A 14,815-nucleotide genomic window follows, 5' to 3' on the forward strand; every position below is an offset into this window, starting at 1 on the left:
TTCTGTCTAGATTTACTGGTTATATGCTGTTCATATGACGACGCACTGGAATACCATGATACTTGCAAAATGTTATCTGAATACCTACACCTAATGTGTTTTTTTGTATACCGTGTGTTTTATATAATCATTTGTGAGCACTTAACCTTAAATGTATACTTAGTCGTGCAGTTGTGTAAAATGAAATATAGTGTAATAGTAGCATTTCTTGCACCACAGATTCGATTTTATTTTATGATCACTTTGCGAATTATTAAATGTAGTAAAATCTGTAAAAGCTACATTTTTATCAATTAGAATTAATAAATACTTTTTTGTGTCATAAAATAAATTACCTTTTGGTATACAAGAATAACATTGATATTAACAGCTATACATAGATACCATTTTCTATATAAATTAAAAAGCATATGTTTATACAAAAAAACTTGTTAAAATCATCATGTGATTAATAGTGTAGTAAATAATGAGGTACGTCCCGAATGTGTATTTTCTTCATTCGTATAATCGTTCGACGCTTCATCATTTTCTTCATAATGACGTCGTGTATAAATAATGGCTACAAAAAATTACAAATTATATTACTGATAACATTTTGTATACTTTTGCAGAAGTCTAATAATGTTGAAGAATACAGTTTTATAAAACAAAAACCAAGAATTACAAAAGAAAACAAAATAAAACTGTGTAAGTACGTGTAAACCATAAAAAAATTATTTAACCACGTAACAAATACTGAACAAATCTAACAGTTTATATTTTAACAACTTAAATTTGTAAAATACTTTTTAAGTTTTATTTAAAAACTATATTCTATTTGTAAAACTTCTTCTTACCGTTTCTAGATTATATCTGTTAATCAAAGTTGTAACCAATAGTAGTACAGTCTTAGTAATCTAAAACCACCATGGACTAATAATATGAAATGTAATAACTTCTAAATCATTCACTATTATATATGTCATTCTTTTATTGTGCTAAATTACAACTATATAACTAACTATTATACTTTTTTTACGTACATGCTTTAATGTACGTATTCAAATAAAAAGAAGATTGTTTTATAGTTATAGGAATATTAAATTTAAGTTCACATAACGTACCGTTTCGAGATCTTCATCTGAATATATGTGGTTAATACTAAAATTCACAACTGCAAGTAGGCCAACCGGTCTTTTAAATGAAACACATATAACAGATAATTAATATAAAATCTTTCTTAATATTTACATTATACTCTTGTAAGATATAAAAAATCAATGTATATAAATTGAATAAACATAATATACACATACAGATATAAACTACCCTTACGGAAAAAACGTTCGACTATTGACCGTGACGTACAACTTCACGTTCAATTTGACCATTAACGCTCAAAATTGAACATATAACGCTGAATATTGAAAGTTTACAGTCAAGTTGAACGTGATTTTGTACGATACGGTCAATAGTTGGACGCTTTTTCCGTAAAGGTACATACAAGATGTATAGTGTTGTAAATACATATTGTACATATAATAATAAGATAATAAAAATTGACAGTTTTATATAGAAAACTTTGTTCACCTTGGAAATTTATTTTGTATTTGGCTTAGTATACTATCCAGTGAAGAAAATCTTTTTACGTGCCTTGCAACAATATGGAAAAGAATGCTAACAAAATCACTTTCTTTTCCTAAAGTATGTTCTTGTGCATAACGCACTTCTAATCTATAATTGTGTCCACGACAAGATAAAAGGTGATAAAAGTGATTTTGCTTTTCTTGTAACAAGTAAATGTCTTGTATTGTAAAGAACAACATGTAATCATTTATAATTCCTAATGTCACACTTTGGCAATATATCCATTTCTGCCAACTTACCAACAATCTGTAAATATTCACAAAACTATATATATAAAATTACTTCTACACTTATCACTCGGACGAGTTTACTTTTCTCATGATATCGTAATGATATGACATTACTCATGCTACAGATGCTATTACGTTTTCTATAATCGTAGAAGCAAGACACTTTTTGAGGTCATGTCTATTTAACTTTATATATAAATATATGTGTAATTAAACTGTACAAATCTATGTACGGTTTGTAAAAAATTGTACATTTTTTTAGAAACTATGTCACTCGCGAATGTTTAGTATTTTTGCGAATATCATAATACTGTATCAAGACTCATGTTGTCAGATATATAATATTATGTATAAAATATCAGTAAAGAGAGAAAAGTGTTATACAAACGTCACTTGGTACTAAAGAAATAGAAAAACGTACTTGTTATGTGCAGGATTTTGTAAATGCCACTCTAATATATCAGTAAGGTGTTTGTTGCACTTTGAACTATTAAGAATACATGTCCATTTTAACGTTTCGTGATATAATTGAGTATCAATGCTATTCTCGGAAACATTTATATGTGATGTATCTTTAAGAAATTTATTCAAAATTTCTATTGCTCTAACCTATAAAAAACAGTGTAAAGTGTGTTACTATATGTATTTTGATAATTCTGTAACTCAAAAGTGTAGCCAACTGTTTTCTTATTTCAGAATTACTGTACATCTATAAAGTTTTGTAATTTGTAACAGTTTATATTTTAATTTTCTTAATATATGTACGTTTCTAACTGCACACTGGTTTAGTCGTTTTTTTTGGACAATGTTATATATATGTATATTACTTTCTAGTAGGTTTTTCTGTTGTCAGGTGATAAAAAACAAGCGGAGAAAAAAATGTGTAACGTAAACCATGTATATTAGAAGACTCTTTCATTGAGTGAGTTTTTAAGTAAAATTGTGTTTTAAAAATTGACCTTTTTTATTTTGTTCTGTATCAGTGCAATGTAGTATTTACCTTGATTTTTGCGCTTTCTGGAAACGGAAAAAGTTGTGATACATATTGAAGAGCATTAAATATTGGATACCATGTTATGTACCCATTTTCCACGTAAAGTACATTGCCCGCAAGATTGAAAAATGTGTCTATATTACTCATTCCTGCAACAGGATGTTCGTTGTACTTTGTATTTTGTATTAAAAAATAAAAGGCATCGTCGAGAAGTTGGGCTAAAGTGACGTCAGATACTTCATATGCATGCCAAATCGTATGATTTTTATTTTCCAAAAAGAAAGCAATGTTTGTCCATGATTTATAATCATAGGTCACACGATATCCTATTACAAATGAATGTTTAGAAGAAAAGTATACAAAAAAAAAACAGAAAAAAACAGAGAAAAAAAGGGATAGATTATGTAAAAACAAAACAATACATGTAATACAATGTTAAAAATGGTTAATAGAGTATATATAAAATACATGGAACTTTACAGTCATAATTTATTTGTAGTGTAATACCATTTTGCGCCGTAATCATGATAAAATCATCTTCTTTAATATACGGAACAAAGATACTTTTTCTGTCTGGTATTAAGTATACATAATTAATACTAGACACATTTCTCGATATTTTTACATAGGTTACAGGTATCCACCATTTGTGTTCACACAATTCCTCTTGATTACCTGCGATACAATCTATAACCTTTATTGTCAGAGACTGTGTATCATTGTCTCGTGTTACTTGTATCACAGAATAGCCATCTTGTGTTATCCAGAAAGTTATCACATTTTTTATATTTATATTTTGTAAATGAATAGTTTTATATATAGCCGGCACATCAAGTACATTTTTCCATAAACTATCCAAAATAGACTGTTTATTAAATGTATCACTTGATGTATTCCTACTAACAACAAAAAAGGTCATAAGAAAACCTATAATTGTTGTTCGTTTTAACTTTTATAAAAAATTATGTGCTAATTTGTACATGTTACGTACATATAATGTTACTTACAAATTTCTAAACATTTTTCAAGTATTCTAATAACAATTACTCACATGGTAGAATACAATTTTATCGCTTCCTCAAAAATTGAATTGTATAAAACATTTTTGTCATGGAACAATGTATTGATCATAAAAAATATATTGAATGCTACAACATAATTTTGAATATGTGAAAATTATCACAGTATACAAAAATATACATATTATATGTATATGTAAATGTATGTTTTTTTTTTAATGTATAGACAATAAATACTTAAATGATTGTAATTGTATACTTCGATGAAAACTTCGCGCACGGTATATTGCATAATCTCAGTTTTTGTGTTCTCATTCTTTATAGTCTTAAGATATATAAACGTAGATTTTATATTGTTTTGCAATTTAAAGAGCAAACCCTTAGACAATTAAAAGTTTTACATTGTGAGTTATCTTACCTTTTTCTTTCCACATGATATTAAGTGTTACGTTTTGAGGAAATAGATTTTTTTGTATTGGTAAACCATGTTCAATAAATGCTTGTGTATATTCAAAACCTACTCGTCGTGTCTGGATCGCAATCGATTTCAGTAAAGTTTCATCGTAAATCTATTAACACAGTTTGTATGAGTACACTTATATTTACTTTAATTGGTATTTAGGTTAAGATAAAAATCTACATCGAAAAAATTGTATTCTTGTTTTGCGGAAAGATATCCCACTTACTTTAAGTATATTTTATACTAAAATAGGCGCCAAGAAAAGTTTCTTATTTTAAGAGGAAAATCCTCTAAATAGTAATATTGGTAAGAATATTACTGATTAGAATATAAACAGTTTCTATAAAAAAACATATATACCTCACTATCGAAAAAAACTATATTCTTAAATAAAGAATATATTCTTACTTTCAGAAGAATATCATTTAAAATATTTAAGAAGATTTTTTAAGTAGAAAATCTTCTACTTACAACAATATAATTTTTTCGGTGTATACTGTTAAGCTATCAAATTGTTAGTAATTTCAAGAAATAGAAAATGTGTTAGTATATGCAAATTATTAGTTGTAATATAACTCGAGAATTTCTGTAAATATTACAACGACCAGTTCAATAGTAGAATGCATACTGCTTACATCTTTTAATAAAAAGACAAGAAATATACTCTTTTTAGGTAATAATGTTACAGTATTATACATATATATAATAGTAAAATGTTTTATTATACCATAATAATTTAGTGTCATCTATCATCAAAATTTTAATAAATGCATGACTTACTTGATCCACTACATAAACTCCGTATAATGTTAAAAAACCTTCAAGGAACCAAGAATCAGATTGTTTCAATGTAACTAACCATTCACTGAACATTTCTTGTAGCACACCGCGTACAACCAAGCATGTTACTTTTGTTTTCTTTATAATTGAATCTATTTCTCTATTGTATGCAATATTAGCGTCTCTAAAAATAATATTGTTCTTACAGCAATTTTGTCGTTTTTATCCTATGTATGATTGGTTTCAGCTAATTTTACCTGAAGAATACAAGTCCAGAAGTTACTATGGTTTCGTAATTGTTAGAGTTTATTGGAAGTACTAAATACTGCACGTATGAGACTGATGTGATATTCTCTTTCTTGTCGTCGATAGATGTCAGAAAATTTGTTATAAGTAATATTGCGTATGAAATGTCGTTTTTCACTTGCAATCTAATTTGAATAGTAAGACGTGTATGACGCAACAAGGAAGTATGTATATAATAATCGGAATTCGCTGGTACATCGGTGTATTCTGGAAATACTGCTGTTGCTATCAAATGAGTAGATATTTTAGGTGTAGTACAAAATAATGTATAGAACTGATTTTCTTTAAACTTTTTATCACCAACCGTATGTGATAAAACTATTTCATTGTAAGTATGATTAAATTGAATAGTAAATGCGGCCTTGATTGCAGGATTTTTCCAATGAGGAAATACCCATTCAGCGGGAATACGCGGTAAAATCAAATATCTATATAATAAAAAAATGTAGATTATAAATATACACTGATATGGAACTACTAAAACTGTGTAAATCTTATTTCTACAGAACAAAAAAAAAATTGTTACTGCGATAGCGTTTTATTTACTCACTTTTCTTTTTTAGTTTGAGATACATATGGGATAATTGTTGCAATTTTCTCTAAAATGCACTTATATTTCGAAGTTATCCAATATATTCCAGGTTGTATATCTCTTTTTCGTTGTTTTATTTTAAAATCGTCTATATAGTAGTCCACGAGAACGATGTCAATAAATCTTTCTTTCGTAGAAAATGGCTCGTATAACCAATGCGAATAATTATACCGAGAAATATTAGTAGTGATGTTAAAATCGTATGTAACATTACAATAGTATTTGACATACAGTCGTATTTTCTGATCTGTACATGAAATGTTGAGTTTGACACGAGAATTGACGTTGAGTGAATTATTATGTACTTCCGCTGAAATATTCATAATATATTCAATTGGTTGTATACATTGTTGGTCTTGAGATAACTTTTCATCAGTTGAAAAAGCAAATCTAGGTAGAAATATTAGGCACAAAGTTCCAAAGAATTTAAGCATCTGCATACTGTGAATCTAGAAAATTATTTTGTTTGTTAAGCACGAAATGCATATGCACATAAAGACGCAACATACAAATTATAAATGTACACATCAATTGTTAATTCTTTATCAGATATAATTGTCAAAGACAGATGTGTATGACCGTTCTAGAATATGTTTATCACTTTGTTTCGATGTCTGTATGTTTATCACGTACGCATACAGATACACTAGCATAATAGTTGTCATGATTGCGTTAATTTGACATATAAAAGGACGATTAGAGAAAGAAAAACACAAAGTGTGCTAAACAATTTTAACAAATTATTATTTGAACGAACAACGGTATACTCAAAAAGTTTGTCTACAAATTTTGAGCGCGTTTGAATTATGTACTATGTCACACATTGCAAATTATGTCATTGTAAATACGATATTTTTAGATTGCATTAATAGTTATGTACTAGTCATGTATGGTTTATTTACAATTATTATAATTCGTACAAAAAGTGATAAACTAAAGCAGATATAAATTTTTTTAATAGAAAGAAAACTCTTTTTTTCTCTCTCTCTCTCTCTCTCTCTCTCTAACGAATTTTATAAAATTTTAGCGTGTGGTGGACACTACAAGATATATTTCACAACAATAATTATGAATATTTAACACATAATATACGAGCTTTTTATACCTTATTATGTTTGAGATATCTCTAGCTCCTAAAATAGTCTTACTTTTCACTTTATACGTATTATCACTATATAAGTTCAAAAACGAATTGCCTAAGTATATCTGCGATCGTGCCTCTTGGAGAGATGATCGATAACTACAAGACAGTCTTTTCCGTTAAATAATAAATATATATCACGATGTAAACACCTGTATTGGGAAAACGACCTTTCTTTGTAGGTTGTGTGCCATGTATATACATATGTATGTATAGAAATATGAGTTTCAAAATATATTTTTTCACTGTTTACTACACATTCATATGTTTTGACATGTTTTATCTAGAAAATATTTCAGGATGTTAATATGTTTTTTTTTCAAACTATACAATTGAAATAAAAGAAAAATCAAAAACGAGGTTTAGATAATTATTTTTGAATGTGCCAACGGTGCGCTCGCGAAACTGTAAAAGATTTATTGCGAGGAAATTACTTTTACATGGAAAAGATTTAATTAACTTTTCCAACTTTTAAAAAAATTACTTGAACAATATAGTTATTTTGATTTAGTATGTAAGTATTTTTTTTTGTTACACGCAAAGACGTATGGGATGATTTCCCGGTAAAAACTTTTTAATTTATACTTATACACAAATGAAAATTATTACATCTAATTATGCAAATTTATATACCGAATATGTCCATACAATTTTATACATTAAAAATTTTTTATCAGGTTACGGTAGCGTCACACTCGACGTGAACATAGAGGTTTTGTACAGAATTTCGGCCAGAAGTGTGTTCTACGACTTTGTCGATTCGAATTTTCGCACTTTTCTTTAAAATACAGCTATGTTAAATAAAAAATTATTTCTATCGAATCCTCGCACTTTTCTTTAAAATACAGATATGTTAAATAAAAAATTATTTCTATCTTTGAAACATATAAATGGTCATTAGTGTCAATCGATAAATGTTTGTTACCAAAATATATATACGAGGTGTCCGACAAGTAGTGTAAAATCACTCGTAGACAGATAGAAACAGTAAAAATGAATCGAGAAGTCCTGAACTATTTGTTTTTATTACATATAAAACAAAAGTAATTATTGAATAAATCACGCTTATCAGCGCCGACCTTTAGCTGGGCGCATGGCAGTGCACGTGCCATCAGTTGCGTGGAGCGCTCACGCACACTACCAAGATAACATTTTGCGAGCAAAATTCTATCTCAATGAATCGTCATATGAACAACATATAACCAGTAAATCTAGACGGAAGTTTGTACATGAATATCTAATCATTACACACAAGAACGACTTATTCATCCTAAGTATGTAATACACCGTCAAATTAAGAGTAAATAATACAATACGTTAGCAATTTGCGCGTTATTCGTTTGTATATTGGATAGATATTAGATACTTTTTTGTGCGCAATATGCACGCGTGTGCCAGATAAAATATGTTCGCAAACAAAATTCAAGCAAATCACATACAAGATGTACATACTTATTTAACGCGCGCAACATTGCACTCAAGAAATGTTATCTGAGCAGTTGCGTGGTTCACTGACGTGCTTTCGGCTAAAGGTCGACGCTGATTGGCGTACTTTATTCAATAATTACTCTATTATTATATGTAATAAGAAAAAATAGTTAAGGAATATTCGACCCAGTTTTACTTCTTCTACTTGTCTACAAGAGATTTTGCACTAAGTGTCGGACACTTTGTATATAAGTATGCTTCTAAGTAATAAGCGATAAGTAGACAAAAAAATGATAAGTAACTAAGAAAATGTTCTCTTTGATTGTAACACAATTTTATTCACAGAACAATGAAAATTCATAAAAAAAATGTTAGATAACATACAAATGTTTCCACGTAAACTTTCTTGAAAACATTGCGCAGTGATAAAAACTAAGGAATTGTCACAACATAGTACAGTTTATTTTGCAAATACTCTTTTTATTATAAGATTTTGTCATACATATTATTGTTTGAACATATTAAATAAAAAAACAAAAAAACTTATACATAACATAATAAAATCTAATTAAAGTATCGATTATCATGTTTTACATACACAAAGAAATTATTACGAGTATCATATATCATTTTATATATCATACATACTACTGTTTGATATAGATTGCTTCTGTTTTATACATTTCATAGTTTTATATATCCAGATAATAATTTTTGCGTGCACGGTTTGCGCGCGTTAAATATGTAAATCTTATATGTGATTTGTCTGAATTTTGTTTATGAACATATTTCATCGCGCACACACGTGCATATTGCGCACAAGAACCTATCTAATACTCATCCAATATACCAACAAATAACGAGCAAATTGCTAACATATTGTATTTTTTACTCTTAATTTGACGGTGTATTATATACTTAGGATGAATAAGTCGTTCTTGTGTATGATGACAACATATTAACGTACAAACTTCTGTCTAGATTTACTTGTTATATTAGATGCTGTTCATATGACGACGCACTGGAATACGATGTTACTCGCAAAATGTTATCTGAATACCTACACAATGTGTTTTTTTGTATAATGTGTGTTTTATATATTCACTTGTGAGCAATTAACCTTAAATGTATACTTAGTCGCGCAGTTGTGTAAAATGAAATATAGTGTAATAGTAGTATTTCTTGTACCACAGATTCGATTTTATTTTATGATCACTTTGCGAATTATTAAATGTATTAAAGTCTGTAAAAGCTACATTTTAAACATAATTCATAAATGCTTTTTTGTGTCATAAAATAAATTAACTCTTGGTATACAAGAATAACTTTGATATTAACAGCAATACATAGATACCAATTTCTATATAAATTAAAAAACATATGTTTATACAAAAAAACTTGTTAAAATCATCATGTGATTAATAGTGTAGTAAATAATGAGATACATCTCGAATGTGTATTTTCTTGATTCGTACACTGGTTCGACGCTTCAGCATTTTCTTCATAATGATGTCGCGTATAAATAATTGCTACAAAAAATTACAAATTATATTAATGATAACATCTTGTATACTTTTGCAGAAGTCTATTAATGGTGAAGAATACAGTTTTATAAAACAAAAAACCAGAATTACTACAAAAGAAAACAAAATAAAACTGTGTAAGTACGTGTAAACTATAAAAAAAGTGATTAAAACACGCGTAACAAGTACTGAACAAATATAACACTTTTTATTTTAGAAACTTAAATTTGTAAAATACTTTTTAACTTTTATTTAAAAACTATATTCTATTTATAGAACTTCCTCTCACCGTTTTTAGATTATATTTGTTAATCAAAGTTGTAACCAGTAGTAGTACAGTCTTAGCAATCTAAAACCACAGTGTGATAATAATATACAGCATTAAATATGTGATTTTTTTAGTGTGCTAAACTACATTTATATAACTTACAAATATACTTTCATTACATACATACATTAAGTTACGTATTTATATAAAAAAAAATTGTTTTACAGTTATAGCTATATTAACCATTTCTCTTCACATAACGTACCGTTTCGGAATCTTCATCTGAATATATGTGGTTAATACTAAAATTCACAACTGCAAGTAGGCCAACCGGTCTTTTAAAGGAAACACATATAACAGATAATTAGTACAAAATCTTTCTTAGTATTTACATTATAATCTTGTAAGATATAAAAAAACTACTGTATATAAATTGAATAAACATAATATATATACATATACAGATATAAACTACATACAAGATGTATACTGTAACTTATACATATTGTACATACAGTAATAAGACAATACAAACATTAACAGGTTTATTTAGAAAACTTTGTTCACCTTAAGAATTTATCTTGTATTTGTCTTATTATAATATCCAGTGAAGAGAACTTTTTTACATGCCGTGCAACAATATCAAAAAGAAGGTTAACAAAATCACTTTCTTTTCCTAAATGATGTTCTTGTGCATAACGCACTTCTACTGTGTAATTGTGTCCACGACAAGATAAAAGGTGAAAAAATTTGTTTTGCTTTTCTTGTGACAAATAAATGTTTCGTATTGTATGCAACAACATAAAATCATTTATAATTCCTAATGTTACACTTTGGCAATATATCCATCTCTTCCAACTTACCAACAATCTGTAAATATTCACAAAACTATATATATAAATTTACTTATACACTTATCACTCGGACGCGTTTACTTTTCTCTTGATATCGTAATGATATGTCATTACTCATGCCACATATGCTATTACGTTTTTTATAATCGTAGAAGTAAGACACTTTTTGAGGTCATGTCTATTTAACATTATATATAAATATATGTGTAATTGAACTGTACAAATCTATGTACGGTTTATAAAAAATTGTACATTTTTTTAAAAATTATGTCACTCGCGAATGTTTAGTATTTTTGCAAATATCATAATACTGTATCAAGACTCATGTTGTCAGATATATAATATTATGTATAATATATCAGTAGAGAGAAAAGTGTTATACAAACGTCAGTTGGTACTAAAGAAATAGAAAAACGTACTTGTTTTGTGCAGGATTGTGTAAATGCCACTCTAATATATCAATAAGGTGTTTGTTGCACCTTAAACTATTAAGAATACATGTCCATTTTAAAACTTCGTGATATAATTGAGTATCAATGCTATTCTCGGAAACATTTATATGTGATGTATCTTCAAGAAATTTATTCAAAATTTCTAGTGCTCTATCCTATAAAAAACAGTGTAAAGTGTGTTACTATATGTATTTTGATTAATCTGTAACTCAAACGTGTAGCCAACTGTTTTCTTATTTCAGAATTACTGTACATCTATAAAGTTTTGTAATTTGAAACAGTTTATATCTCAATATTCTTAATATATGTACGTTTCTAAATGCACACTGGTTTAGTCGTTTTTTTTGGACAATGTTATATATATGTATATTACTTTTTAGTGGGTTTTTCTGTTGTCAGGTGATAAATAACGAACGGAGAAAAAAATGTGTAACGTAAACCATGTATACTAGAAGACTTTTTCATTGAGTGATTTTTTAAGTAAAATTGTGTTTTAACCTTTTTTATTTTGTTCTGTATCAGTGCAATGTAGTATTTACCTTGATTTTTGCGCTTTCTGGAAACGGAAAAAGTTGTGATACATATTGAAGAGCATTAAATATTGGATACCATGTTATGTACCCATTTTTCACGTAAAGTACATTGTCCGCAAGATTGAAAAATGTGTCTATACTACTCATTCCTGCAACAGAATGTTTGTTGTACTTTGTATTTTGTATTAAAAAATAAAAGGCATCGTCGAGAATTTGGGCTAAAGTGACGTCAGATACTTCATATATATCCCAATTTTGTGGCTTTCCATTTTTCAGAAGGAAACCAAACTTTTCCCAAAATTTATAATCATAGTTAACGCGATATCCTACAACAAACAAATGTTTAGAGGAAAGTAATACAAAAAACATAGAAAAAGGCAAAGAAACAAAAACAGAAAAAAAGAAATAACCAAAGAAAAAAAGCGAGAAAAAAAGAAAAGAATAAAAGAATAAACCTTATATTATAAAGAGCAGAGTAAATGTAATACGGTGGTACAAAGTTTGAATATACAATAACAAATACATAGGAATCTACGATAATAACTTGATTGTATTACCATTTTGCTCTGTGATCACGATAAAATCATCTTCCTCAATATTCGAAACAACGATATCTTTTCTTTCTTGGTCAAGGTACGAGTAATGGTGTGTAATAGACTTATTTTTTGATATTGTTACATAGATTATAGGTATCCACCACTTGTGTTCACACAATTCCTTTTGATTTACTGCGATACAGTCTATAACTTTTATTGTGAGAAACTGTGCGTCATTGTCTCGTGTTACTTGTACCACAGGATAACCATGTTGTGTTATCCAAGACGTTATCACATTTTTTATATTTATAGTTTCTAAACGAATATTTTTATGTACGGCCGGCACAACACGTACATTTTCCCATAGAATATCAAGAATGGACTGTTCATTAAATGTATCACTTGATGTATTCTTACTAATAACAACAAAGATCATAACACAAAATACATTAAGTGTATGTTTTACATTTTATAGAAAAATATGCATTATTGCTTTCACGTTACGTATAATGCAACTCACAGTTTACTATACATTTTGTAAGTACTTTAATAATTATTACTTACGTGATAGAATACAATTTTATCGCTTCCTCAAAAATAGAGTTGTATAGAACATTTTTCTTATAAAAGAAATTATTGATCATAGAGAATATACTAAATGCTACAACATAATTTTAATTAATCGAAAGGTATCAAACAATTATCCCAAAAGTATGTATATCATATGTATATCTACTTTCATGTTTTTTACATGCAGACAATGATAGGTGTATGTTCTTGTATAGTTTGATAAAATATTCACAAACATTATTTTACATAATTTCATTTTCTGTATTTTTTTGTATTTTTTTTCTTTATAAATTTCGAATTTATAGAATGAGATTTTATATTGTTCTGCAGTTTCGTAAGCACTGACTTAAGCAATTAAAAGTTTTAGATTCTTAGTTTTCTTACATTTTTCTTTCCACATGGCACTAAGTGTTACGTTTTGGAAAAATAGATTTTCTTGTATAGGCACACTAGATTCAATATATGCTTGTGTATATTCAAAAACTACTCGTCGTGTCTGGATCGCAATCGACTTCAGTAAAGTTTCATTGTAAATCTATTAACACGGTTTGTATGATTACACATATATCTACTTTAATTTTGTTATTTAGTTTTAAATACAAATATATAGTGTTAAGCTATCCGATTGTTAGTAATTTCAAGAAATAGAAAAAGTTTTCACATATGCAAATTATTAGTAGTAATATCACTAGAAACTTTCTGAAAATATTACAAAAACCAATTGAATATAAAATGGGATACTAAACTCTTTTAACATAGTTTTTGAGATGACTACTCAATATATATATTTTTATCTATCATATCGTTTCGCATATATGTTAGCGGCAAAACCCGAAATCCCCTCATTTTTAGAATTGACTAGTCAATATCCGAAGTAACCAAGCGTTTTGGGCAAAATCAAAAACAGTTCTTTTTTTCGGGTTTTGACACTGTTGTGATTTTAGTCAATTTCAGAAGTAACCAACACGGCTGGTCAAAATTGAAATCTAAAGAATCAAACCTTGAGCTGCGTACCGTTTCGCGCATTTATTTGTACTATACATTACATGTACTATTGATAAACGCGCTTATATGAAACGGAACGCAGGATGTCGGATGTCCGAGATGGGCACAAAATAAATCGGAAAATGTGTCAATCAGACTCAATAGGATAGACTAGTATTAAAACAAGACTAATTCTTTCATGTTCTCTTTATTGATGTTGTAAACGTGTAAACAAAGGGGCTGCGCTTCCTTTGCACCCTCCCTAAAATCTAACCTGACCCTAATCCAAAACTTTTCTTTCTCCACTCTCCCTCGCAAAATTTTCACTCATTTTTATTGATATTTTAGTAACACAAGTTAGGGTTAGGTTAGATTTTAAGGAGGGGGTGCAGGAAGGGGCGCAGCCCCCTCTGCCTACACGTTTACAACACCAACAAAAAGAACATAAAACAATTAGTCTTGTTTTAATACTGGTCTATCCGATCGAGTCTGATTGACACATCTTCCGATTTATTTTGT

The 14,815-nt window shown here is 28.3% G+C and overlaps 2 protein-coding genes and 1 long non-coding RNA gene across 4 annotated transcripts; all 3 read right to left on the reverse strand.

The window, feature by feature from the left end:
- Nucleotides 1–448: 448 nt before the first annotated feature.
- LOC109862305 lies at nt 449–2,997 on the reverse strand. Its single transcript, XM_020442323.1, has 6 exons — nt 2,857–2,997; nt 2,278–2,465; nt 1,570–1,872; nt 1,104–1,173; nt 837–896; nt 449–559 (listed from the first exon to the last, which is right to left on the reverse strand). Exons 1-6 carry the CDS (start codon nt 2,995–2,997, stop codon nt 449–451), a joined length of 873 nt encoding a protein of 290 aa, XP_020297912.1.
- A 1,376-nt stretch (nt 2,998–4,373) lies between these two features.
- Nucleotides 4,374–6,082, reverse strand: LOC109862304. The gene is made up of 5 exons (XR_002251114.1): nt 5,966–6,082; nt 5,720–5,843; nt 5,367–5,640; nt 5,110–5,293; nt 4,374–4,438 (listed from the first exon to the last, which is right to left on the reverse strand). It is a non-coding gene; the product is annotated as an uncharacterized LOC109862304 (long non-coding RNA).
- A 3,093-nt stretch (nt 6,083–9,175) lies between these two features.
- LOC109862302 (aminopeptidase N-like) lies at nt 9,176–13,841 on the reverse strand. 2 transcript variants are annotated; one of them, XM_020442312.1, is made up of 9 exons: nt 13,697–13,841; nt 13,307–13,403; nt 12,764–13,158; nt 12,213–12,532; nt 11,641–11,828; nt 10,935–11,237; nt 10,633–10,702; nt 10,389–10,448; nt 9,176–10,105 (listed from the first exon to the last, which is right to left on the reverse strand). In XM_020442312.1, exons 1-9 carry the CDS (start codon nt 13,710–13,712, stop codon nt 9,995–9,997), a joined length of 1,560 nt encoding a protein of 519 aa, XP_020297901.1. In that variant the 5' UTR covers nt 13,713–13,841; the 3' UTR covers nt 9,176–9,994. The 2 variants fall into 2 exon arrangements, with proteins under 2 accessions (XP_020297901.1, XP_020297902.1); XM_020442313.1 differs by lacking the exon at nt 10,935–11,237.
- Nucleotides 13,842–14,815: the final 974 nt, after the last annotated feature.

The sequence above is a fragment of the Pseudomyrmex gracilis genome, unplaced genomic scaffold, assembly GCF_002006095.1.
Source record: "Pseudomyrmex gracilis isolate BER0280 unplaced genomic scaffold, ASM200609v1 scaffold_1617, whole genome shotgun sequence".
Classification (NCBI taxonomy): Eukaryota; Metazoa; Arthropoda; class Insecta; order Hymenoptera; family Formicidae; genus Pseudomyrmex; species Pseudomyrmex gracilis.